General features: G+C 41.9%; 1 protein-coding gene across 1 annotated transcript; it reads right to left on the reverse strand.

Moving 5' to 3' along the window:
• Positions 1-749: 749 nt before the first annotated feature.
• LOC129815031 (macrophage-stimulating protein receptor-like) lies at positions 750-24341 on the reverse strand. Its single transcript, XM_055868310.1, has 20 exons — positions 23085-24341; positions 14708-14884; positions 14441-14563; positions 14165-14335; positions 13683-13843; positions 12051-12186; positions 11683-11819; positions 10206-10385; positions 9969-10068; positions 9641-9859; positions 9339-9482; positions 8918-9071; positions 5370-5459; positions 4780-4995; positions 4495-4575; positions 4040-4221; positions 3788-3897; positions 3428-3593; positions 3111-3247; positions 750-1146 (listed from the first exon to the last, which is right to left on the reverse strand). The coding sequence occupies exons 1-20, from the start codon at positions 24300-24302 to the stop codon at positions 915-917; spliced, it is 4134 nt and encodes a 1377-aa protein (XP_055724285.1). The 5' UTR covers positions 24303-24341; the 3' UTR covers positions 750-914.
• Positions 24342-26170: the final 1829 nt, after the last annotated feature.

Consider the following 26170-nt stretch of genomic DNA (forward strand, 5'->3'; position numbering starts at 1 on the left):
ATGGAAACGATGTATTTATTTTATTATAGTAAATTAGGAATTATTAGAAATTGTTAAACCCACCATATGATCACAATGACTTTGATAGACATTTCATTTGTTTTTTTTTGTTAGTATATTATAAAGCAGATTTATGAAGAATTGCTGTGGGAGTGCTATTTATATTCCGTCGACTACTAACCATTCATCCATACTGTGTGTGTCCCATCATTGCAGCTTTGGAAATAAATGAACTATCCATCTATTTCTCCTTCCTGTGTTGACTCACTGACTTGAGGGACGGGACCAGGAAGGTCACGTTGGTGCCGTGACCCGGATCATCAATCAAGATTGGTGTTCCTCATCGAACTGGGAGCCGTCCTATCTTCTCAGAGTCTACAGGCAGCGAGAAGAAACGCAACAAGCTGTAACTTTGATGCACCACTGTCCACACGTTGATGCAACACTGACCATTCATCCATACTGTGTGTGTCCCATCATTGCAGCTTTGAAAATAAATGAACTATCCATCCATTGCTCCTTCCTGTGTTGACTCACTGACTTGAGGGACGGGACCAGGAAGGTCACACATGAAATAAAAGTAACAATGACAGGTCACTGTTAAAACATTAGGGTCCATTTTGTTTTGCAAAAGTATGATCCAAATGATACAGTATAATTACTTTATCTCAAAAACAATTAAGAGAAAACAAATGGACATTACATCCGCTCTTATAATACAAAGAACTTTGCCAGGTAGTATACTATAATGTGAGTTGGGGAGGAACTTTCAAGTCCCTTAGACTTTGTGCATTGCAGCTGCTTTCTATTGACACTAGGTAGTTAAAGATAATCAACAATCTATAGTTAGACTTTTTGAGGTCCTTGTGCTCATAGCACCAAACCATACTACATGTACCTGTCCTGATGTGACATCAGGAGGACACTGATCGTGTGTCTTCAGTGTCTGAGGAATCACACTCGTCTGCCGACTCGGTGAGGGCGGGATAGGGGCGCGGCTGGTCCAGGTTGACATAGGTGACCTTGAGGTTGATGTAGTGCTCCCCCTCCAGGCCAGACAGGATGGTCAGGACAGCAGACATCAGCGTGGCAAAGCTGGGCCTCACTTCTGGGTCTGGGTCCCAACACTGCAGCATGATGGCATACCTGGAGAGAGTTACATATAGCACTTACAGTTTTACTCAATCGCGTACAAGCATTTTTGGATCTGTGTTGAAACGTAACTATACAACTTACATTAAATTGCTTGTTACTGGGTAAGTACCTAGTAAATACGTGTATATCCATTGCAACAACATTGTAATTACAGAGTTGGTTGTTAAAGATTGTTATATTGTAAGTACAATGTAACTAAAAGGGTTTTAAATAATGTTCTCCTGTCCCTTAATTTCTCCTAGTTATCTTATTGTCGGTAAAGGTTGTTTCATTCTAACTACATAGTAATTATAAAGGTTATACCCTACTGGGTTTCACTTTACATTGTAAGTTGTTAGCTCCTGTGTTGGTACATGAAAATTACAAGTATATCTTATGTAACTACATTGTTCTTACATTTCACTTTATTCAGTATACCCGTTGAGCTGGGTATGTATTGTAAGTAAATACATGTATTATTAAGTAAATACATTTATATTTAAATATGTACATGTTCTGATCTACTGGAATTTTAAAAAGAGAGACTAACTTTCTGTTTTGTCTGCTTGGACTCAAGAGATAAATATGGTTGTGTTAATCTTTTTGCATGCAGTTTCTTTTGATTAATGTATTTGCAATTTTGACAGTATAATATATTTTTGATGAATGTATTTCTGTTTTGAGAAGGCAACTACATTTTGAAAACGCATTTACTGTTTTGCAAAAGGCCACAGAATTCTGTGTTTTGAAAATCGACAACATTGTTCCAAACAATTTTTTTTTTGGAACAACTGTAATGTGCTCTCTTCTAGCAATAGGAGTACAAGTCCTACAAAATGCTTAACTGAAATAAAATAGTATTGCGCAGGCTCAGTAAATAACATCTGTAATTACACATGTGGAATAACCTTTCAGCAAGTGGACGTGTAATTACACATGTGGAATAACCTTTCAGCAAGTGGACGTGTAATTACACATGTGGAATAACCTTTCAGCAAGTGGACGTGTAATTACACGTTCCTTGTTCCAATTGTGTAATACTGCTACAATTACATAGTAATACCTATGTAACTACTATGTGGCCTTACAGGGGCAACTTAATGTAAAAAGTTACCCAATGTGCTTATTTTTTTTATTTTTTTTTACCAGGAATAATGTTACATTTGATATGTTCGAAATTGTTAAGTGAAATATGCTAAAAAGGAAAGTAATTGCCCATAATTCTGCACCTTTGGATAGTTGTAGTTTCAATTTTGATAATTTTTTATTTTATTTTAATTTTAACCTTTATTTAACTAGGCAAGTCAGTTAATAACAAAATCTTATTTACAATCACGGCCAAACCTGGGGCAATTGTGCGCCACCCTATGGGACTCCCAATCACGGCCGGTTGTGATACAGCCAGGAATCGAACCAGGGTCTGTAGTAATGCCTCTAGCATTGAGATGTAGTGCCTTAGACCGCTGCGACACTCGGGAGATCATCATGATTTAGTGACTGCAAAGAAAATGTATTGATCTACTGGGATTTTAAAAGTGAGACTAACTTTCTGTTTTGTCTGCTTGGACTCAAGAGATAAGTACGGTTGCGTTAATCTTTTTGCATACAGTTTCTTTTGATTAAATGAAAATCAACAACATTGTTCCAAAACATTGTCTTGAGAGAAACTGTAATGTGGTGCTTTCTTATAGCAATAGGAGTATAATTCCTACAAAATGCTTAACTGAAATAAAATAGTATTGTACAGGCTATGTACTCATTTCAACTTATAGACCGAAATGATTAAGCAAAAGCGATATGGAGGTGATTTATGGCTTTTACATATTTGAGATATTCAGACCCATGTTTGTTTCCACAATATTTACTATAGACATATTTATTTACTTTGAACAGGGCTTTTCTTCTTCTTTTGAGTTCTAATATGAGTAATTTTCAACTAAATGAAACGTCACTAGACTATCATTACCGCTACTCACAAAGGGTCAGGACAGAACTGTGGTTGGGGGAGTCGCCTGCCCTTCAGTAGGTAATGTGTGATGTCATAGGGGTCCACCTCTGGGTAGGGGCTTGCTCCTCTCGTTAACATCTCCCACATCAACACACCAAAGGACCACTGCAGGGGGGGCATGATGGGAAACTTAGCTTGTTGAGAAAGGATTTGGGGGTAATATAAAGTTGCTCTTATTACTGTGTATAAACACTATAATTATTCAAGTAACAACATTGTCAGTCCTAATTCCACAAATGCTGCCTAATAATTATTGTGTTATCAGAAAGTAATTCCTTCACTTACTACGTCTGACTTGGCAGTGAATTTCTGTGTCTGGAGGCTCTCGATGGCCATCCACTTGACTGGTAACTTAGCCTTCCTGTGGTCCTGAATGCTGTAGTACTCCTTATCAAACACATCCCTGGCCATGCCGAAGTCTGCCACCTTCACTGTGTACGACTCATCCAGCCTGCACAGACAATAACAAGGGCAAACAAAAGGGCCCCAGATTGGTGATCTGTGAAAGCAAGCCTGCAACTATAGTACAGTAGCATTACTAACTAAAATATAATCAGTTTGCTTATGTCAGGTCTAATGTATAGTTTAAATTGGCAACTAGCCCCAGTTACAGAGAACTGAACTGATTGCTCAACCCTGACTTACATGCAGTTGCGTGCTGCAAGGTCTCTGTGCACAAACTTCATATGTGCTAAGTACTCCATCCCCTTGGCAACCTGAAGCCCAAAGCCAATCAGGTCCTTCACTGTGGGGTTCTACAGGAAGAATCAATACCAAACAAGAATAATGTCTGTCACATAAGCCTTGAGACACACTGTATCATTGAGGTGTTAAGGGAATCCCTTGTATGCTGATCAAAGTGAACAGGTGGTAGTTATTGTTTTGTCGCTTCCTTACCCTTTTCTCACAGCGTATGAAGTGGCGGAGGTCCCCGTGTTTCATATAAGGTAGCACCACCAGGGGTAGCCCCTCCTGAGGCAACAGGATGCCCAGCAGAGAGAGAACGTTGGTGTGATGGAACCCCTTCATCAGGATGCCCTCCTTCAGAAACTGCTCTACCTCCTCTACATCTGTTATCCCTGATATGACACACACACACACACACACACACACGCATGTACGTACGCAGGGCATACACACACATATTAACGTAAAAACGTCTTATGAACAGTCAACATTTACAGATAAAGCTTAAAAACCTTAAACAAACCACATTTAACCGGGTTTGCATGTTCAATTCTCCCCACACACGAGCAGGGTTGTTTCATGTTTACCCAGCTGGTCACATGTACAGGTGACTAATGCTCAGTCCACCTGGTTCAGCTCTAGAACATTGTGAAGGAGATGCTCACTGTTCAATGACTTGACAGCACAATGGATTTCTCTGTTGTTGTGGTCTGTGAAGTAGCCATGGTAAACTGTGCCAAAATGACCTGAGGGAGATAAGACAACTTTATAATTGGAATGAGATGGGTTTAAGTCCCTATTATTTAAAATGGCCAATTTGATTTATATGGTATAATAACAGAGACTAAAAGGTATGGGAGTAGTAGCCTATGTGCATTTGATTGTTGTCTAAAAAACGCAATTAAAAAGCACTCTATGTATAGTGCTGTACACACTATAATGAGACTGACCCTTGCCAATGATCTGGCAATGCTGGACAATGAGCATGTCTGCTGGGATCAGTACATCCTTCACCTCGTCCAGGAGCTCTGGTCTGAAGCTGGAGATGGAGATCTTCTCAGGGGGCAGGAGGGGGGTGAGTGTGGGGTCCATTCTGCCTGCAGGGTAGGCCAGACTGGGGAACACCACTGGGCTTCCCAGAGCCGAACTTGGCCTCTGAGGCAGGACTACTAGAGTGGAAAGGGCAAGGTCAGTAGAGTTCCTTCAGTATGTGTAGATAAAGTACATACATTAGTATGTGTAGATAAAGTACATACATTAGTATGTGTAGATAAAGTACATACATTAGTATGTGTAGATAATGTACATACATTAGTATGTGTAGATAATGCACATACATCAGTATGTGTAGATAATGTACATACATCAGTATGTGTAGATAATGCACATACATTAGTATGTGTAGATAATGTACATACATTAGTATGTGTAGATAATGCACATGCATCAGTATTTGTAGACTTCAACCACTGTTGTTGAAACCAAAGAATAGAAACTGATCTAGACACAATATACGTATATTAGCCAATTAGAGTCTCACCTCTTCTGTAGTCAGCTACAGATGACAGTTCCACACTACTGCTGTTGGAGCGATTGTGGTTTTGGGCCAAACGGGTCTCCACCTGAGAGTCTGGAAATGTCACAAGAGTTTTCAGTCGTCAGCTGCAGAAAAGAGAACGGACAGAAAACCGAATACCTCCAGACACCGCTCTAATCAAGTGATAGAAAGTGATCGCGCAGACGCAGAGCAAGCATTCTCAATGTACAGTGTACAGGGGGCGAATATGAAGAACGTGAAGCCTTTCATTGTGGAATTGGGAATAAATGGATTTAAGGTACCGTTTGAACTAGACACAGGATGTAGTGTCACTCTGATGAACAGGTCCCAATTCTATAGGAAGTGGAAAACCGTTGAAGTGCCTAAACTGAGAGACACCCCCATTAAACTCAAAACGTACACAGGGGAGAAGATCACTGTGATTGGAGTTGCTGATGTTCAAGTGGAATATCAAGTACAGAAGAAAAATCTGCCTCTCTTAGTGGTGGAAGGTACTGGCCCCAGCTTACTAGGGAGAGGGTGGTTGGAGGAAATAAAATTGAACTGGGATGAAATCAAACATGTCACCACAGAGACATTGACACTACAGCAGGTGCTTTCAAAGCATGAGTGTGTTTTCAAAGAAGAGCTAGGGACATTAAAAGGGGTCCAAGCTACCATTCATGTTGCTGCTGATGCTACTCCCAGATTCTATAGGCCAAGATCAGTTCCATATGCCATGAAGCCTAAAGTGGATGTGGAAATTGACAGACTCTTAGCAGAGGATATAATTGTACCTGTCAAGTTTTCTGAGTGGGCAGCACCAGTTGTTCCCATACTAAAACCAGATGGTTCAATCAGATTATGCGGTGACTATAAGCTGACTGTAAATAGAGTCTCCTCTCTATGGAGCAGTACCCCATACCCAAAGTGGAGGATTTGCTTTCAACGTTAACTGGAGGGCAGTTTACAAAACTGGACATGAGTCACGCATATCAGCAAGTGCTAATGGATAAAGCTTCACAGAAGCACCTGACCATAAACACCCACAGAGGGATGTTTACCTATAAACGCTTACCTTTCGGGGTGTCTTCTGCACCAGCTATCTTCTAAAGAACTATGGAGGGAATTCTGCAGGGGATACCCGAGGTAGCGGTTTACCTCGACGACATTCTTGTCACGGGAGTCACGAAGGAGGAACATCTCAGAAACTTAGGTGAAGTTTTGAGGAGGATGGAGGACGCCGGTCTCCGGCTGAAGAGTAGCAAGTGTACACTGTTAGCTGATGAAGTGCAGTACCTGGGTCACAAGGTGGATGCCAAGGGGTTACACACTGTCAAAGCTAAAGTGGGGGCTGTTGTGGAAGCTCCATCTCCGACAAACGTTACAGAGCTGAAAGCCTATCTAGGCTCACTGAATTATTATAATCGCTTCCTCCCGAACCTCTCTACCCTCTTAGCTCCTCTACATCAACTGCTAAGAAAGGATGTGGCCTGGAAATGGTCAAAAAGACAGGAAGAAGCTTTTGCAAAGTCAAAGGTGTTACTGCAATCAGCTGAAGTGCTAGTGCACTACTCAGCAGACAGAGATCTCATCTTATCGTGTGATGCCTCATCGTATGGTGTGGGGGCAGTGCTATCCCACCGGATGGAGAATGGTGCAGAGAAACCTATCGGGTTCATGTCAAGAATGTTGTCGCCAGCGGAGAAAAAGTACTCTCAGCTGGACAAGGAAGGACTGGCTGTCATATTCGGAATACAGAGATTCCACAAGTACTTGTACGGGAGAACATTCACTATTGTGACGGATCATAAGCCTCTGATTTCTCTGTTCCATGAACAAAATCCAGTACCACAAATGGTCTCTTCAAGAGTACAGAATAATTTACAAACCAGGTAGAATGCTGATGCTCTGAGTAGGCTGCCCGTTCCAGAAATCATCATTCAGAAAGAAGAAAATGACCAGGTTTTGATGATCAATGTGTTGGATGATGCACCGGTGAACACAGCATAAATCAGGCAATGGACTTGACGCTATCACCCCCCCACCGTGCCATTACATCCATGGGAAGGGCCAGAAAAACCATGGAAACGATTACATGTGGACTACGCTGGACCTTTCCTAGGAAAAATGTTCCTTGTGCTGATTGATTCTCATTCAAAGTGGATGGATGTTTACCCCATGAACACGTCAACATCGTACGCTACGATTGAGAAGTTGAGACAAAGCTTCAGTGTTATGGGATTGCCTCAAATGTTGGTTAGTGACAATGCTACTTGTTTTACAAGCACTGAATTCACAAGTTTCATGAAACAAAATGGAATTCAGCATGTAACGTCAGCCCCTTTTCACCCATCTTCAAACGGATTAGCAGAACGTGCAGTTCAGACCTTGAAGGAGGGGATGAGGAAGATGCAAGGGCCCAGCATTGAAACAAAGGTGTCAAGATTCTTGTTTAGCTACAGGATTACTACTCAAGCTACGACTGGGTTGTCACCTGCAGATATGTTGATGTCAATGAGGTTAAGGTCAACCTTGGATCTCATCAGACCAGACCTGAAAATGAAAATACAGCAAAAGCAATGGAATCAAAAATGTTATCATGACACCCGAGCCAAACTCAGAAGTTTCTCACCTGGAGATGATGTCTATACAAGAAACTATGGGTTTGGTCCTAAATGGATTCCAGCTACCATTGAGGATTGCTCAGGACCAGTATCTTATACTGTGATCATCGGAAGTGGACAAAGACTAAGGAGACACGTGGATCAGATCCGAGCTCAAATTCCAGTTCCATCCGGAGATCTGGATCAATTCTTAAACGAGCAGGACAGGACATTGGAACGTTCCCCAGAGTTGCAGTTGGACAAACCACCTGAGACCAACAATGCTCAACTTCCTGAGAGCACCAGTCCGGGACGACCTCCTCCTGTGAAGTCTCCACAAAAGGACTTTGTTTCACCATCAAGGGGTGAAGATCTGGTGGCACCAGCTACACCACCTCTGAGATGCTCTATTAGAGAGAGACATCCGCCAGACTTTTTCAGATCCTAAAGGAGATCATTTTTGAAAAAATGTAAATAAGAAAATAGCATAGCTCAGAAAGGAATGAAATTGGGTTATTAGCTTTAAAAGGGGGGGTGTAGTAACCTGGTATATTTATGTTTACCAATAATTGGCAGTATTGACTCAAGACGGGGGTTTGCTTCCCGCTATCCGTAGCTATTTCCTATGTCTGCCTATATAACTATGATTAAGAAAGCTTCAGGTAGCTTAAGCCAGGTGCATTGGAGAATGTAATTCTAAGTTACAATTAAATACTAAACCGTACTTAAGTCTCATGAGTCGTAACTCTAAGAAGCCTTTAAGGATACTACACCACGGGAGTAGGAAAATGCATCAAAAGTCAGCAAGACAATGTTAGCTACCACTGTCACTGTGCAAGGCTGTAGATGTCCTACGTTAAACCAGTTGCATAAGACATCCTCATTACCAGTCATGGGGTTTTGTAAGATGACCTGATCAAAGTCCAGACAGACAGGGAACCCCACCTTTCTTCTGCTTCCTCAGGTGCTTCATGACTACGAAGGCCACCACGGCCCCCGCCACCAGGGCCCCCAGTATCCCCAGTACGATGCCCACCATGTAGTGATTACTGACCAGGACCACAGCCCCAACGTTGTGAACCTGCCCATTGATGGAGATCTGGGGAAGGAGAGACAGTGGGTGGGTCTTGATTGATTGATTTTATTTCCTAGTTAAAAAAACACATTCACACATAGATAGACATCTTTTTTTAAACTCAGTTAAGGTCGGCATGGTCAGATACTACTGCCAGAGACCGCTGTCTTGTTTTCCTGTAATTTCACCACACATGTATGGAAAACAACCAAGTACAGCCCAATTGTAGGATGTTTATTGTTAACATACTCTATGTTGAATGCACAACATAGTGTCCAGTAACCAACAAACCTTCACAGGCAGTCCTTCACTGATGGTTACGTTTCTGGGGATCCTGCAGGTGATTTCATTGTCCAGGACTTTCGCGTCACAATCCACTCCTCCTACTGTCATAGTGATTGTCATGCAGGAACTCACAAGGTTCAGTTTCTGGTGCTGTGATGAGGAAGAAAATGAGACTTCTGAGTTTTCCTTCTTGAAAATGTTTAAACAATATGTAAGCAATATAAAACTATATTCCTACTCCTTCTGACAGTAAGTAGCAGTCAAATAGACATTAATAAGGTGTGTTGTTATGGCACTGTTGCACTTACATGCAGTGACACTTCATCTTGTCCATGGTACAGCCTAAGTACATGGCCATCAGTTTCAAAGGGTATGGGCTCGCCATAGGGGTGGTAGGAGAACTCTCCATTCCACAGTCCAACAGCTCCATCCATATCAAAGGAGAGCTCCCCTTCCTCTGTTTCTTCCCGGGGGAGAGCAGGAGTTATGCACTCCATCCGTGTAGGCAAAGACTTGCCTTTGCACACCTGGAGGGAATTATAAAAGAGTTGTATGCATCTGATTACATGAAAAAAAAATGTTTTATCTCTATCATGTATACAGTATGTGGTTGTATAATATTTTATTGGCCCGTACTCTGATGACAGGCTTCAGGTGGCCCTCATTGGGCTTAAAGCGGATGATGGTCCTGTAAACAGAGTCCAAGTTCTTCCCTTCAATGATTATCTTTGACCCCCTGGAGTCGACAGAGAAAAACAATGGAGAGTGGAGCGAGTGACAATAACAGATTCTACAGAAACCCACCAGCAGGGCTTAGATCTATCCACCTTTTATTTTGGTTGAGATGGTGACAGATTGTAAAGGCTGGCCTACCTGTCGAAACTGCAGTCTGGGAGGACGGCTGTGACCTCTGGGTTCTCTTTGTAGTAGAAAACTTTGGTGGTGAGGATAGGGGACTTGTCTATGAACACACTGAGAGGGACGTCCCTCACCTCCGCGATGGGCTGAGACAGACAGATGATGGAGGACATGTTCCCTCTGGGTGCTGTGACACTGGAGGCAGGTGAAGTAGGGAGGAAGTCCAGGGTTAGTATACTCCTACAGGTCATACTGTAGGACTTATGGTCACCTCACTCCACATGTGGCTTTATGTGTTTATCACCCCACATTATCACCCCACAACATGAAAAAGACTACTTAGAAGATATGTATATTTTGAAAATAAAAAAAAGGATACACCACATTGAGTTAGTCATCACAACCACTAGTTTTTCATTCACTCCCTGTAATTGAACGGTTTAAAATATATATGTATATATATAATAATAAAGTTGTCCGGGCACAGTCAGATTGCGATCAGTTTGCGATTCCTGTACACACACATGCTGGGACAAGCATGGGGCTCACACATGTAAATAGTCGACAGTAAATGATGTCATACAGGCAGGTATTTTAGAAGTACAGGTTAGAGGAAACAGGCTTTGGGAGGAGAGCCATAATGACATAACCAATAACTGGATCCTTCCACGAAATGAGTGCCTTTGCATCCTTTGATATTTTAATTAGACATTTTGCACCAAAATTGAAATTGAAATTAAAAGCCTGTTATATTCAACTAAGTGCCCTTTAACATTGACCACATGGAAAATGTAATTTAATTTGAATAAAGACTTGCTAACGGGCCAAAATCATAATTGTAAAGCTTTAGTTATTTTGTTTCTTTGACAAAGTAATTTCTGAAGATTATTATTTCTTTCATGTGATTAATGATTCATTTGATTAGTGATTCGTCCCATTTTTTAAGGTCAACCATGTTACGTGAATTGAACTCTCGTTTTAATATGGTTAAACGATTCCATTTTAAATATTATTTTCAAAAGAAACATTGAACATCTAATAGTCAAATCATAGTGTAAAAGCAGGTGAACTAATTTGTCAATTTTCTGGTGTTTTGTGGTGGAAAACATTGTGGGCCAAGCATAACAAGTCAAGCCTGTTACCCATAGACAGACAGGCTAGAAATATTTTAACAATTACATTTTTGGGGTGAAGCTTGCATTCAATTTCCCTCCCTGTTGCACATAACAAGCTTCCATTTCCCACAAGGGGCTGATTTAAGATGAAATTGTCAACCCTGTTACAGTCAACCCTGTTACTTTATTTGGCATTTAATATGCCCTTCTTATAGTAATTTTGTTATTTAACCTCTTGAGATCGAAGAACTTGTTTTTCATTCAGTTGAACATGCGCTTTATGACAATGTAAAACATTTGTGAAATCAACAGTTTTTTTCACCAAGTTACACATCTCAAAATGCACCGAATTGGTGGAACGACACAACTACATCCACCTGGTGATTGGGCAGGGATCTCCATTCAGAGTGACCCTCCTGTTCTTCCCAGCGTCCAGGTGAGGCCCAGTCACAGTAATCAGAGTTCCCCCAACACGAGGCCCGTAGTTGGGCTGGATTTCTGTGATGTTGGGAATCTGCCAGAGGGAACAAATGTCACCAATTTAATCCTAAACCCATTCATAAATTGCCCCTGAAAGAGTGATGGTGACTTTGTATGTACAACAGAGGATACTTCCAAACTCACTTGATATTTACAGTATGTCTCTGTTACATGCAATAATACATCTTATTATTAAACAGAGACATAATCAAATGAGTCACCCAACTGAAACTAGGTAGTGCAATCAATTGTAGATTCAAATTACCACAAAGGTAAATCCTGGCATTTCTGATTTCCCGTCGATGGAGTAGCGGCCCTCCACCTTCTCCTCATGCACCTCCACAGTGATGTTAACTGATATGGACAGCTCAATGGGGCCAGAGTGGATCTTACACACCAGGCTAAGGAGCGACACAACAACAGTGTCAAACTAACATCAAATAAAAAAGATGAAGCATAAATCACCATGAGACGTCAACCCGTTTCAGTTGAGTTAACATCTACAGTATGTTTCCTTAATGGCCGATTCTAGTTGAGTAAAACCTACCTCCTGTACATATAATAAACCTATATGTCAATATGACTAATATGATCCACTGTGTATCTCATAACAAATAACAACTTTCACATGAGCCGAATACAACAGGTGTAGACTTAACCCTGAAATGCTTACTCGCAATCCCTTTCCCAACAATGCAGAGTTAAAAAGTTAAAAAAATGTGCACAAAATCAAAAGGAAATAGTAATACAATAAAATAACAATAGCAAGACTATATACAAAGTGCACCGGTACTGAGTCAATGTGCAGGGGTACGAGGTAGTCGAGGTAATTTAGGTAATATGTACATGTAGGTAGGGGTAAAAGTCCCTAGGCAATCTGGATAGATAATAAACAGAGTAGCAGCAGCGTATGTGAAGAGTGTGAAAGCGTGTCTATGTGTGAGTGTGTGTGTGGTGTCCATATGCATGTGTTTTGTGTGTGTGTATGTGTGTGTGTGTGTGTGCGTACGTGCGTGCGTGTGTGTTGGCATCTCAGTGTTGTATGTGTGAGTGTGTGGTTAGAGTCCGGGGAGGTAGTCAATGCAAATAGTCAATGCAAATAGTCCGGGTAGCCATTTGATTAACCATTCAGCAGTCTTGGCACTCTGGTACCACTTGCCATGCAGTAGCAGAGAGAACAGTCTATGACTTGGGTTGCTGGAGTCTTTGACAATTTTTAGGGCATTCCTCTGACACCGCCTGGTATAGAGGTTGTGGATGGCAGGGAGCTTGGCCCCAGTGATGTACTGGGCCTTAAAAACTGCCTTCTGTAGTGCCTTACGGTCGGATGCCAAGCAGTTGCAATACCAAGCGGTGATGCAGCCAGTCAAGATGCGCTCAATGGTGCAGCTGTAGAAGTTTTTGAAAATCTGAGGGCCCATGCCAAATCTTTTCAGCCTCCTTAGGGGGGGGGGGGAGCGTTGTCATACCCTCTTCACGACTGTGTTGGTGTGTTTGGACCATGAGCGATCCTTAGTGATGTGGACACCGAGGAACTTGAAGCTCTCGACCCGCTCCACTACAGCCCCATCGATGTGAATGGGGGCGTGCTCTGCCCTCCATTTCCTGTAGTCTGCAATCAGCTCCTTTGTCTTGCTGACGTTAAGGGTGAGGTTGTAGTCCTGGCACCACACTGCCAGGTTTCTGACCTCCTCCCTATAGGCTGTCTTATCATCGTCTGTGATCAAGTCGTCGGCAAACTTAATGATGGTGTTGGAGACGTGCGCGGCCACGCAGTCGTGGGTGAACAGGGAGTATAGGAGGGGACTAAGCATGCACCCCTGAGGGGCCCCCGTGTTGACAGTCAGCGTGGTGGATGTGATGTTGCCGACCCTCTGTCATTGTGAGTGGTACTCACTGTGTGTTGTTGCTCTTCAGTGGCAGAACGGCGCAGGCTGTCTGTCCCAGTCTCACCAGGTGGGTTCTGGAGCTGATGGCAGGACTCAGGGGAGACTGAAACTCCCAGCCACACAGAGTCAGCTCTGATTGACCATCAGGGGGAGCTGTCTTAGGGAAGAACTAGGCCAAACAGGAACAAACAGATTCAGCATATGAACTTTCAATCACAACCTATCATCATCACAACATACAAATACTATACAAAGTTATGGTCACGTTATGGTTATGCCCAGGTAATCTGTGACTATGGACAATCTCAAACATATCTTTATGATAACCATACATGCATATGACTAATGGCATTTATTTTAATTCATCAACACATTATTCCACATAGAACCTAGCCAGCAGTAAGATCCATTGTATGGTAGGGTAGCTAATTGCTCCAATCCAAACCTCCCTGCACAAAACAAACACATCCCTCTCCCCAGTTCTTCTCACCCCGGTAATAACAGGGGGGCAAGACTCATTCCTCCAGCGGCCACTGCACTCTTCCTCCCAGGAACACTCTCCAGAGCACCAGCCACAGACCATAAACTCAGGGGCTATCAGGCACATGGCACAGGTCATGAAGTGCTGGCAGCCTGGCCCCCTCTGAGGCACCTGGATCAACTGCCAGCCAAAGAGAGCGATTTGATTAACTTTGATTCAATCAAAGAGTCACTTTGATTGCTGTGTTTGCTAACTGTAACTGATTTTGAACTGGCTTTTCCTAACCTTGTCTCCAACCACAAACAGTAGAGATTCTGACGAGTACACAGCAGCAATGGAGGAGACCCTCTGGTTCTCTACCAAGGTGTAATTGGCAAAGATAATAGGGCTTGATCTTCTCAAAACAAGCTGCCAAAAAGACAGAGCAGATCGTTAATAATCTATCGAAGAAGAGCAGAACTATAGTATGTTCACATTTTTCATTTAACTCCATCTTGGATTAGATCATATGGATCCGGATCACACTCTATTGTGAGCTGTCCCCCTCCATACCTGGAGGAGCCGTCCAGTGGAGGTGCCAATGTGTGCCACTGTCTTGTTCTCTATGGTGGTGACAAGCAGGGAGGTGAGCAGGATGTCATTCATCTGCCTGTTGAAGAGGTCCACTCTGTAATAGGGCTTAGACACCATGGTAGGGTGGTCCCTGCAGGTGGCGTTGTTCTCCATGCTCTGGTCACAGGGAGATAGGGCATAGTAAATAGGGAGATAGGGCATAGTAAATAGTACGTTCTGAGTAGGGCCAGGAGTTTTTTCTGATCACGAGCCTAGAGCAGGAAAATAATTGGGCCCTAGCTCCCAGAGTTTTTTCTGGTCAAGATTAATCAGAATAATTCTGGGCTGCAAACCAAGGACTCATAGGGGCATGTGTAAATAAATCTACTTGTGCTATTAAAATAACATATTCAAAACTACTTACACAATACTTAGATAATACTTTTTCTGCTTTTGGTAATTTAGTGTTATCTTGATCCATGTACAATGTGTTCATATTTTTTTTTTTTTTTAAAGCTCTCTAGCTACAACCTGTTAAAGTGCAATAGTAAATGTAGGGTATCATATCTGGTACTTGACATCAGGCCTTGAGGCACTATAGCCTACTGCTGTTGTTTCGTAAACAGATGTTCTAGGAACAAGGAAGTGGGTGAGCAGCTTACCTGATGCCAAGTGAAAAAGGAAGAAAAGGTTTTAAAGCAAGTGCACCCTAGCTTGTGTAATGCTTTATAAGGAAACACTTTGAGAACACACTGACCAATGAGTTCCTCCACAGCTCTGATAGTATTATATCAGCTATAGACTGTACAACTATATTGACTGATTTTGCCCACCTTCCTCATGGGACCAGGAAACCTTTGTTCTGCTTCAGCTTCCTGAATGAACCACAATGGCGTCCGACCTCAGATGCCAAAGACCCATGGTGAGTCATAGCTCTCGCTACTTAGTTCAGGTTCAACAGAACTGTTAGTGCTATTTGGGAATCAGAATCTGTACTACTGATAATGATGCCAAAATGGAATATGCCTTATCAGTATATTTTTCTGACTGTCTATATGTATATGTTTTCTCCCACAATACTGTACTAGAAAAAGGTTGGCGAAGGAGGATTTGTTTCCATGGTTTAATAACATCTGTGCATGCTGGAGGTAGACAGTGTAGCAAAGACCAGACAACAATAAGCACTCAATGCCAGGAGCCAGTGAAGGTACACATAAATAGGCATCAAATTATACAATAATTACATAGACAATGACACTAATGGGAGGTGTAGTTGTTCTTGTGAGAAGCAGGGTTATTGGTAGCAGCTGTGAGCTAATGTTGGAGAGGGAGGGAGATGCTGGTAAATTCCAGCTGGCAGGCCACTCCTGTCCTGAATTGTGAAAACACAAAGAAACAGCCAAGTACTGTGAAACAATAATCCCTCTCGGAGTCACGTTCACTGCGGTTACGTTGGTCGACTGGGGTACAGGTGAAAAAATCCCTCAAAATCTGCTGTTGATGCCAATTCAAATTAGCCCCCGTAAAGAATCTCAGAACCAGAGATCTGTAGAGGTCAGGGAATATTTGGGGAGTCAAATGTGATCTCATAGTAGTAACACTCACTGGCACGTTTTCAGCTATTTGCTGAGTAAATAAAAAATGTAAAAAGAACAGTCAAAAATGTAAATGGTCGTTATGGCAGACACGCAGTTCAATTTCACAGTATTAAAACATGTTCATTCCCAGATAAATGATGCATACAATTCATTTGACTGACAATAAAACATTGCCAAAGGCACCTTTCCATGAGAGGTTTATTCAAAGACGCATATCCAGAAACGAGTTTAAAAGCTAACCAAATACGCTGGCCTCTGTCCAAAATCATGTTCTTTTTCAGCTGTTTTCTTGTGTTGGCTGAATTCTTTTGTTGGCACAATGTTGTGTGCTTTTTCCATAAAGCAGTTTTCCATCCCACAAAAAAAGCTTCCAAACACATGGATTGCTCTCTAGAGGAGTCAAGAGCCAGTGAATGCTATTGGTTGCTACAGGAATCATGTTACAACTGTGTCATGGCCTTGTCTATCCTGAACCTGATAAAAAGGATAACAGCCTAATTAGATTTCAAAGACACTGTTTGGCTTACTGCTAAATATACATGTAATCTGACAACTAAAGAATTTTGATTAAGCCTAAATCACAGTTTCCTATTTATGGATATGTCATCTGGATCATGTGAGATATAGAGGATGTGTGCATAGTGGATCGACTACCCAAGGCAGAGAAGAAAAATAACTTGAACACACTATAAAGTCTCTGCTTTGGACTGGGCAATACAGAAACATTTTGTGGAGCAATTGAATTATGACGTCAATGGATTTCTCTGTGCGTAAATAGCTGTTTGCACATGAAAATACAGATAAAGGATTTTTTGTTGTTGTGATTAGTGATTTCTGTCGGAATGAAAATAACTCCTTCCTTTCAACCCTCCTCTGCTCCTGTGTAAACCAAATTTGAGCAGATTGAGACAACCTATTGCGTGATTAAATACAGACCATTAAACTCTGAAGTGCTTGCTTTTGTTTAACATCCTTGTCATGTCCATGCACTTACTGTAAGAGAAAACATCATCCTTTACTTACCACCCACAAGAAATTCCATTGGCTCTTACTATACCTAGCCTACAGTGGCGGTCGGTGTCATATAAGATGAGGGAGGACAATTATTTTTTGGGAGCATGGCCTTCTTTCTATTACAGCATACTGGATGACTGTCATTCATACTCCATTCACCCAGTTCAATGTAACATCGATAGGTTTAGGCTACTACATGCTATTCAAATTTTGTCTATACCCATCATGAGTTTGTGACAAACGAGCCTATGAATTAAAGTTTTCAGTGTAGGTGCACAGGTTGAGAGAAATTTGAGTAATCGAGGTGACAGACATTGACACATTCAATACTGCCTTGCACAATCTTGCCTGCATCTAGCTGATCTAGAATGTAATCATTAGTCCAACAGTTGCAAACTAGAGTTTATATTGGACAAATTCACGTATGTTTATCCCCGTTTCATTCCGTTTGGACAAATTCACATATGTTTATCCCCGTTTCGTTCCGTTTGCTTCCGTTTAAGAAACTTTTTTTCCAACAGAGTTGGCAGAATGAATGCACCCCTGATCACACGCAAACACAGTTCACTTTCATAGCAGCCACATACAAATAGCATGATTCCTTTTATCATTGGGATAATTCCTTCTCACATCTACGCGCTCTCCTCCTCTCACCTATTCCCATCGCTTGTGGACTTCAGTGCACAACACATCAGCTGTCTGTGACATGGCAAAAAAAAACTTTCCAAGCCAAACCTTCATATAATAACCTCTAACCGCTACACACAGCCTACATCGTGGTCACCATATTAGCTAACATAGCTACTAGAACTAATGCGTTAGTAAAGCCGCTACAATCATACAGTACAGTGTACAGTTTGCAAGCAGTTTAGCAGTTACAATACATCGGCGGGCCCCAGTGACAATGCTTTAAAGTTAAGCTTAACTTGACTTGGAAGAATTCCAGTGTTGGATAGCCATAGCCAGCTAGGTAGCATAGCATCCCTCTCTGTTTGAGCCAGGTGTTTGAGTAGGCTAAACAAGCTAGCTGCATTTGTTAGCTAAGAAAGTGAAAGTGAATATACGAAATACAGCTAGCTCTCTCTCTCTCTCTTGCTTCTCCTTCATTTTTGAAGAAATGAATTTGTTCAAAACTGTTCAACTATTATCTTTCTCTCTCTTTGAGTCAACTATTCACCACATGTTATGCACTGCAGTGCTAGCTGGCTGTAGCTTATGCTTTCTGTACTATATTAATTATCTGATCCTTTCATTGGGTGGGCAAGAGCTCTGATAGGTTGGATGACGTCCTCCGGAAGTTGTTATCACTACTGTGTAAGTTTATGGAAGGGGGAGAGAACCACGAGCCTCCTAGGTTTTGTATTGAAGTCAGTGTACACAGAGGACGTAAACTAGCTGTCCTCTGGCTACACCATGGTGCTCCCCTACAGAGTGCTATTGAGGCTACTGTATACCATCATTGCAAAACAGTGTGTTTTAATCAATTATTTGGTGACGTGAGTATATTTAGGATATCTAAAAAGGACATATTTTTTATGTTTCACTATTTTCATTTTTATGAAATTCACTGAGGAGCCTGGTCCTCCCATTCCTCCTCTGAGCAGCCTCCACTGATACACAGGAATGAGAGTCATTGCAATAATCTGGTTTCCTGCCGAAAGAGTAGTACAGAATGTTCCATTGCTCCTCTGGAGAGTCCACTTCTTCCTGGTTGGAAAATAGCTCACACCTGTCTCCTGGTGCACTCATTATCCTTCACACTGTTTCATACTTTTGTACAGTTGTTTTATTTTATTTTATCACTGGATCACAAACAGACATCCAAGTCTCCATTTAACCAGTCCAGCCAGACATGTACGTAACGCATCTAGGCTCAGGGCCGGTCCGTCCTAGTCAAGACAAATATATTGCCGCTCCTACTAGTAAGCAAAATGACGTTGAAAAGATATCTAAAATACGTATTTTTACAGATATTAAAGTTGGGTTCACTTTAGGTTCTGAATGAATGTGAAAATATTTTTCCAGACGTTGAAATCAGGTTCATTTTCAGTTCTCAATAAAAGCTGAAAAGACGCCATTTATAGACATCTATGTTTGGGCCAAATCAAGGTTGGTCCAGACGGACAAAATCTGAACGAAACGTGGAAATCAAGGCCTGTCCGGACTGCACCAAAAAAAGACGTTCAAAAGTATTTTAGGAATGCCGATCTATGTGGTAAGCCTACCATTTGTGACCGACCGTCTCGATTCAGTCTTATGTAGTAAAATTTTAAAAGGTGTTGACTGATTAAATATAAGCAGGGCATCCTACCGGAGAATTTTAGAACTTGGACACTGTCTCATTGACCTAACGTTATCCTAATTGACCTAAAACGTTATCCTAATTTGACTTTGGTGCAGGTCATGTTGTTCTTCACTTTACCATCTCTGGTAAACACACACTATATCAAATACAATCTAAGTTTATTTGTCATATGCACAGGATACAGAAGGTGTAAACGGTACAGTGAAATGGTTACTTGCATAGTGGATAGAGTCTTTTGTTTATACATGTAACGTAAACTCGTACATCAACTTGGTCCGTACAATTGCCCTTATTTTAGCGCCCCAAAAACGTAATACTTCCAGATCAACTGTAATGTCAATACCATTGTAAAGCACAATTTCTCCCCTTTCCAACAAAATCAATTACATGACCTAAACACTGCCCGTTTCTGCATAATTCAAGCAGGCAATGAGCGGTCTTTTTAAAAATGGCGGGTGGGGAAGCGAAACTAATGCGTTATAGTGAGAAGGACAGATGTCGTGTGGGAAAATTGCTTTTTTCACTCGATCTGTCCAACTTATCACCTTATCGCCTCTAAAATGTAAATAAAACACTATAAAGAGTTTATATAATGTGTCATTACATACAGTGGGGCAAAAAAGTATTTAGTCAGCCACCAATTGTGTCCAAGTTCTTTATGCGTGCTGTACGTTACGACATGACACATCAAGATGTGACGGAGGGTCAGTTTTTTTCAACTTTTCTCCAATAATTTAGAGCCATTACCATGTCAATCAACGCTTGAATAGAAACGTAGTTCACACCCCAGATTTTGAAGTCAACACAGTCACTACAGTCCCATTAGTTTTCTTTGTAGCCTCATTTGAATGTCGCGGTTACGCACATTTGTACGGAATGGGGTGAGTTTACACTAGAAATGCAAATGGCTCTCAGATACGAATAATATTACTACACAGATCATACACGTAACGTTAGCTAGCGAGCCAGCAAGCTAACGTTAGCTAGCTAGCTAACAGTACGCTTTAACTTGCCATGAAAACGACTTTCTGACCAAATTAGAAACATAATATCTGATAATGTAGCTAGCTAGACTATTTTACCCGTATACATGGATGAACGCTTCTCCCTCTCTGTCACTGATGCCATGGTTGTCCTTAGTTTGAAGATGTATCCGGAGACAGGTGTTTTATACAACAGCCTTCTGTGTGTTCTCTTTTCAACTCCCTTCGCAAATTCATAGCGGCAGATATGAGACCCTTCTCTGTGGTAGAGAATGCGGGGTTCAGAAACATGTTTAAAGTGGCCGAGCCGCACTTCACTATTCCTTCCCGTACACATTTTGCCCAGACATTAATACCTGCCTTACACACACACAAAAAAAAAAAAAAAAACTTGAGAGCGAGTTGTCAGAAACGTGGTCTGTAGCTCTTACCACAGACAGTTGGACATCTAGAGCTACTTTACTGTAATGGCTCATTTAATTACGGCAGAGTGGGAGATAAAAAGCCATGTCCTTCAAACACGTCCCCTTGAGAGTAGTCACACCAGTGTAAACTTGGGGGAAGAGCTGAGGGAAGTAGTTGCAGTGTGGAAATTGGAGAGGGATAATGTAACGATTCCTGTGACCACTGACAACTCTAGAAATATTGTAAATGCAGTTGCACTAGCTGGACTGGGGCCACAGATGGGATGCTTTGCTCACGTTATTAATCTGCATCTCAAAAAGCAACGTCAGTGAATCCAGTCTCTCGCCTCCTAGCAAAGATCAGGAAGGTGGTATCCTTCTTTTATAAAAGCACAACTGCTGCACATGTTTTCAAGACAAAACAGAAGATGCTGGAGCTGCCAAACCACAAACTAATACAAGATGTCCCTACTAGACGGAATTCAAGCCATGACATGTTTGAGAGATACCTTGAGCAGAAAGTTGCGGTGTATTCTACACTGACTGATCAAGCTGTGAGGAAGAATGTCAAAGATACTGTGACTTTGTCTGAAAATGACATAAGACTAGCAGAGGAAGTTATCAAAGTGTGCAAGCCTCTCAAAACAGTCACAACACTGATATGCACTGAGAGCATTCCATCAGTTTCGATGGTCCTGCCTATGAACACAATGATCCTGAAATCAATGGTGGCATCTGAGGAAGATGAACCCGCAGTAAGGGATGTCAAGACTGCTATCAGAGTTAACCTGGAGCCTAGTATGCTGACCCTGGTGTTCAAGACTTCTTACACAAGAGCACCGCTTTGGATCCCGGTTCAAGTCTCTGCTGCACCTGGAGGCTGCTGCTCGTCTGAGAGTCTACAATGAACTCACAGCAGAGATTGTGACCAATATACAACAGGTATTGTATTTATTTTGTTAATGTGACATTTATTTTATTAATTAGTGATTTAACAATTCATTATAAAGTAATAATCGTAATTGTCATAATAGTGTCTGTAATATATTTCTAACAACAAATCATATTTTTAAAGCCACTTCAGAGATTTTCATCTAATTTAATTCTGCAGGGTCAAGCCACAGATACCACAGGAGCCAACCCCTCTCCAGAGATGACAGACAACAGGGGTTCTCCTCCAGAAAAGAAGTCTGCCATGGCTGAGCTTTTTGTTCACGACCCAGGAGCAGGGAAACAAGTCAAAGGTCAAGGTCATAGAGGAGGAGGTGACCTCATACAGTGAAGTGGACCTTATTCCTCTGGATGCTGATCCCCTTACATGGTGGAAGACCAAAGAGTTAACATACCCTCATGTTGCCATTTTAGCAAGGCGCTACCTGGCTGTGCCTGGGACCTCTGTCCCTAGCGAGAGGGTATTCTCCACAGCGGCTGACATTGTCACAGTAAGCCGATCTGTGCACACTACAGATAATGTGGATAGATTAATCTTCTTAAATAAAAACTAGAAAATCTGATATATTTTTTTCCCCCAAGTAACCAGTCTCAAGTGGTCCTATTTTGTTTAAAGCACTGCTATGTGACTTAATGTTGATATATGCTGCTGGCCTATGCGCTCTTGTTGAAGTTCTATTTTAAATGACTATATTATTTCATATTATAAGGCAGGCACTGCTGTTTTTTGTTGTCTCTTTGTTTCCATATCCTCCTGGGAATTCAAGCTACCCATGTTTACTATTATAATAAATGAAAAATCTAAATACAAATGGCATATTTCTCAGGCATTTATTTTGTCGATGTATCGAAACCGTACCGAACCGTGACACCACAGTACAGTATCGTACCGAACCGTGAATTTCGTGAACCGTTTCACCCCTATTAAGTAGCCTAACTAACGTTTACCCAGTCTGTCACAAATATTAAAGTGAAGTAAGGGAATAACTCTCATGCTATCTATGCATTGTGAAGACAACCTGAACAGACTGTGTACGCATAATGTATATAACACAATTTACCAACACCTCTCTGGATCAACCTGTGTGAGTGAGTGTTGAGTTGGTGGGCTGGTGAACTCACCTCATGAGGACAGCTCTCGCAGGCCTGGAAGTGGCAAAGTCCCCGGGACAGCTGCTCTGGGCCGGACTTACAGCAGTCATCCACCCCGTCATCGATGGCTTTGTTCACGTTGTCCATTGGAAAGGCACAGAGGGCTGAATCGTGCTCTGTGACCCCATTGTCATCTGTGACAGCGAACACTCCATACAGGATGTCATCCTCTTCCTCTGCTCCAAGTTCATCCGCCAGCTCACTGCCTGCCTTCCCAAAGTGGGCTGCCTGCACCACGTTGTACACCACATCCTTAAAGGCCTCACTCCCGCTTACCGTGTTCCTTCTCCTCCGTTTGGGTTCAAACCGGCACTCCAGAACCACCTCCCGGTACCTCCTCATCTCCCACTCATTCCTCGGCAGGCGGCCCAGCCGCGTCTGAAACGGGGAGAACTCTTGGTCAGGGCTCTCTCTCTGGACGGACAGGAAGTAGACAAACTCCTGGGTGAAGAAGCTGTAGACATACTCAATGTTGTAGGTCCTGCGCAGGCTAGGCAGAACGGTCAGTCCCCGCACGTCATTGTAAAAACCGTCTTCTGACGCCAATGGTCGGCGCACTGATATGGACTTCCTGTCATATCTCTGTGTCACGCTGTCATTTACAGTGGAAGCCACAAAAAAGTATACAGTCTGTCCCTCCTCCACCATGGTGACTTTGGTGCCCAGCGGGCTGGCAAGGCAGTCAGGACAATAGGCAGCAGAGTTAGATTCTTTTCTGAATAAACATTTTGATGAATTCTTATTGGGTGGTTGTCCATCTGTCTTAAGTTGGTGGAAATGGCATACACCATATTGAGAACTCCCACAAGAGTATAAATACATAAAGAATGTATCCAACAACAACACCTCATTGTCAGTGTTCTCTAGGAAGTTGGGATCCTTGTCAACGTCACACAAATCACAAATCTTACACTCAGAGCTGCCCACTGGGCCTGTAGGAAGCTCCCACACCTTCTCCAAACTCATGTTCACAGCCTCGATCACATTCTGAGATGCCACATACACTTCCTGGTACATTGAGTTGGTCACTATGTTTTGGATGGGGCTCTTTGTTTGGAAGAAGGGCATGGTGTAGACCACAGAGAAGTTGACAGGGCTAGGGGCTGTGGAGGGACAGGTGTCCAATGTGGAGGTCAAGACAGTCTGGAGCCAGACACATGTCAACCACTGTGTGGCCCAGTGGACCATCTCCACTCTCAGATGCAGAGAAAAGGGGAGACTGACGTCCTTGCGTTACCTCCAGGTCTGATTGTTGGACAATGTCATCCTTATTGAGACCAGCTGCAGATCTCTGAGGAAAATAAAAAATTCTAAATGATTAAAGTGGTCCTGACTGTTCACAAGATTGAAATCAATATGATTCCTAAGCTATAAACATAATGGGATTCTATCTAAAAGAACGTAGAGTATAGTACTTTCTGGTCGAGACAAGAATGAGAGAGACAGTGATGAAGAGATGTGGTCATAAGAAAGCAATGCTAAAAGCTTCCGCTGTCTCATAGTAAACAACAGCCTAATAGGAAATGTTTAGATACCGGTAGCCAAAGAGAGCTGTGTTGGTATTACACAGTATGTGTCTGTGAAACCTCTTCCATCATGACATACAAAAGCCTTTTTTTAATTAACAATCTGAAGTATTTCAAAGTGCCTGAAAATGTCATGCTCTGTCCTTTGAACTTGAAAATGCATTGCTAAAGCACAACCTAATAATGTAAAAGCCCTAGTAGTGTCGAAGCATCTACCCCAAATTGTGACATGTTCTCATACAAAGCAGGTAAAAGTAATTCAAACCCTCTGTCTTTCCAGTGAAATACAGATCAATAATCCAAACATCTTCTAATGCAAGAGAATAGCAATTTCCCTAGAAGCTTTAATTTCCCTAGAGGTCTTTACGTTCGAATGATGAATGGGTTAAACACATTCTAATTGCCAATCAATACTGAGCCATGACATGACATACATGTAGCTACTGCTGAGGTTGACCAGAGCACTCCATGTCCCGGGAAGTTGACCAGAGCACTCCATGTCCCTGACATTGTGCATTTGCATTGAGCCACATCCCCTGGGTTGATGATTAACCGGACATATTACAGCCAGGTTACAGGTAGCACTCAGGGACCTGGGCCTCTCTACTTTGCATTCCTGTCACAACCACTACATGCCTTTCTGGGAAAAAGATGCACACGGACTGATGGTCATACAATACGGGCCTCTTAAGTCAGACATGAAAAGCGGGACTTCTCTAAAAACGAGTTGTAGAATTTCAACAACAGAAACATTATAATGTGGTTATATAACAGTCTTCAAAATACAGTAAAAAAATACCTTTAATAAAGTTATTAGCCTTTAGACTTGATGAAAAGTTGGAAATCTTAATTTATATATATATACATATACAGTATACACAACATCAATAATTCATAGAATAGCATTGGCATACATGTTACATTTTAACACCTGCAACTTCATGTCAAACAAACAGAGGTTTAGTGTTTAAAAGCAGCAGGGACATGGGTGTTAGGACTGAGTGACTTTCTTCATGCTCATGGTTAATAAACCAAAGGTTTGAAATGTAGTTTCCATTCATTGCCATTTACAGGTAGGCATGCAACGCATTGCAATCTGGTCTTGGTCATTGAAAAGTCACAAATAGCATTATCTTCATTCAGGTGCTTTCCACAAAGGTCATTTGAAGAGTAGAGCATTTCAATATGTATCAATGAATAGAGTGGAGTTCAGTAGTTCTGAGAAACCCATGATTTGTCTCTGCAGCTTGGTCCACTGTCTGAGCCTGTGAACATGTCCAATAGCGCTAATGCATGTTTTAGCTATCCAAAACTACAGAGACGTGATTAATAGGTTTATAATTCCACACAGACACCCTGTTAAACATGGAACAACGCAATATGAGCTTATCTGGCTTGCAGGAAATGCCATGTGTATATCATATTGAAACAGTTATGATAAGGTACACAATTCCTCATAAATCCAGGTCGACACATACGGTCGTAATCAATACACTGATAATATATCATTTTGGGATTTCAGGCTATCAA

This window comes from Salvelinus fontinalis, chromosome 18 (genome assembly GCF_029448725.1).
Source record: "Salvelinus fontinalis isolate EN_2023a chromosome 18, ASM2944872v1, whole genome shotgun sequence".
Classification (NCBI taxonomy): Eukaryota; Metazoa; Chordata; class Actinopteri; order Salmoniformes; family Salmonidae; genus Salvelinus; species Salvelinus fontinalis.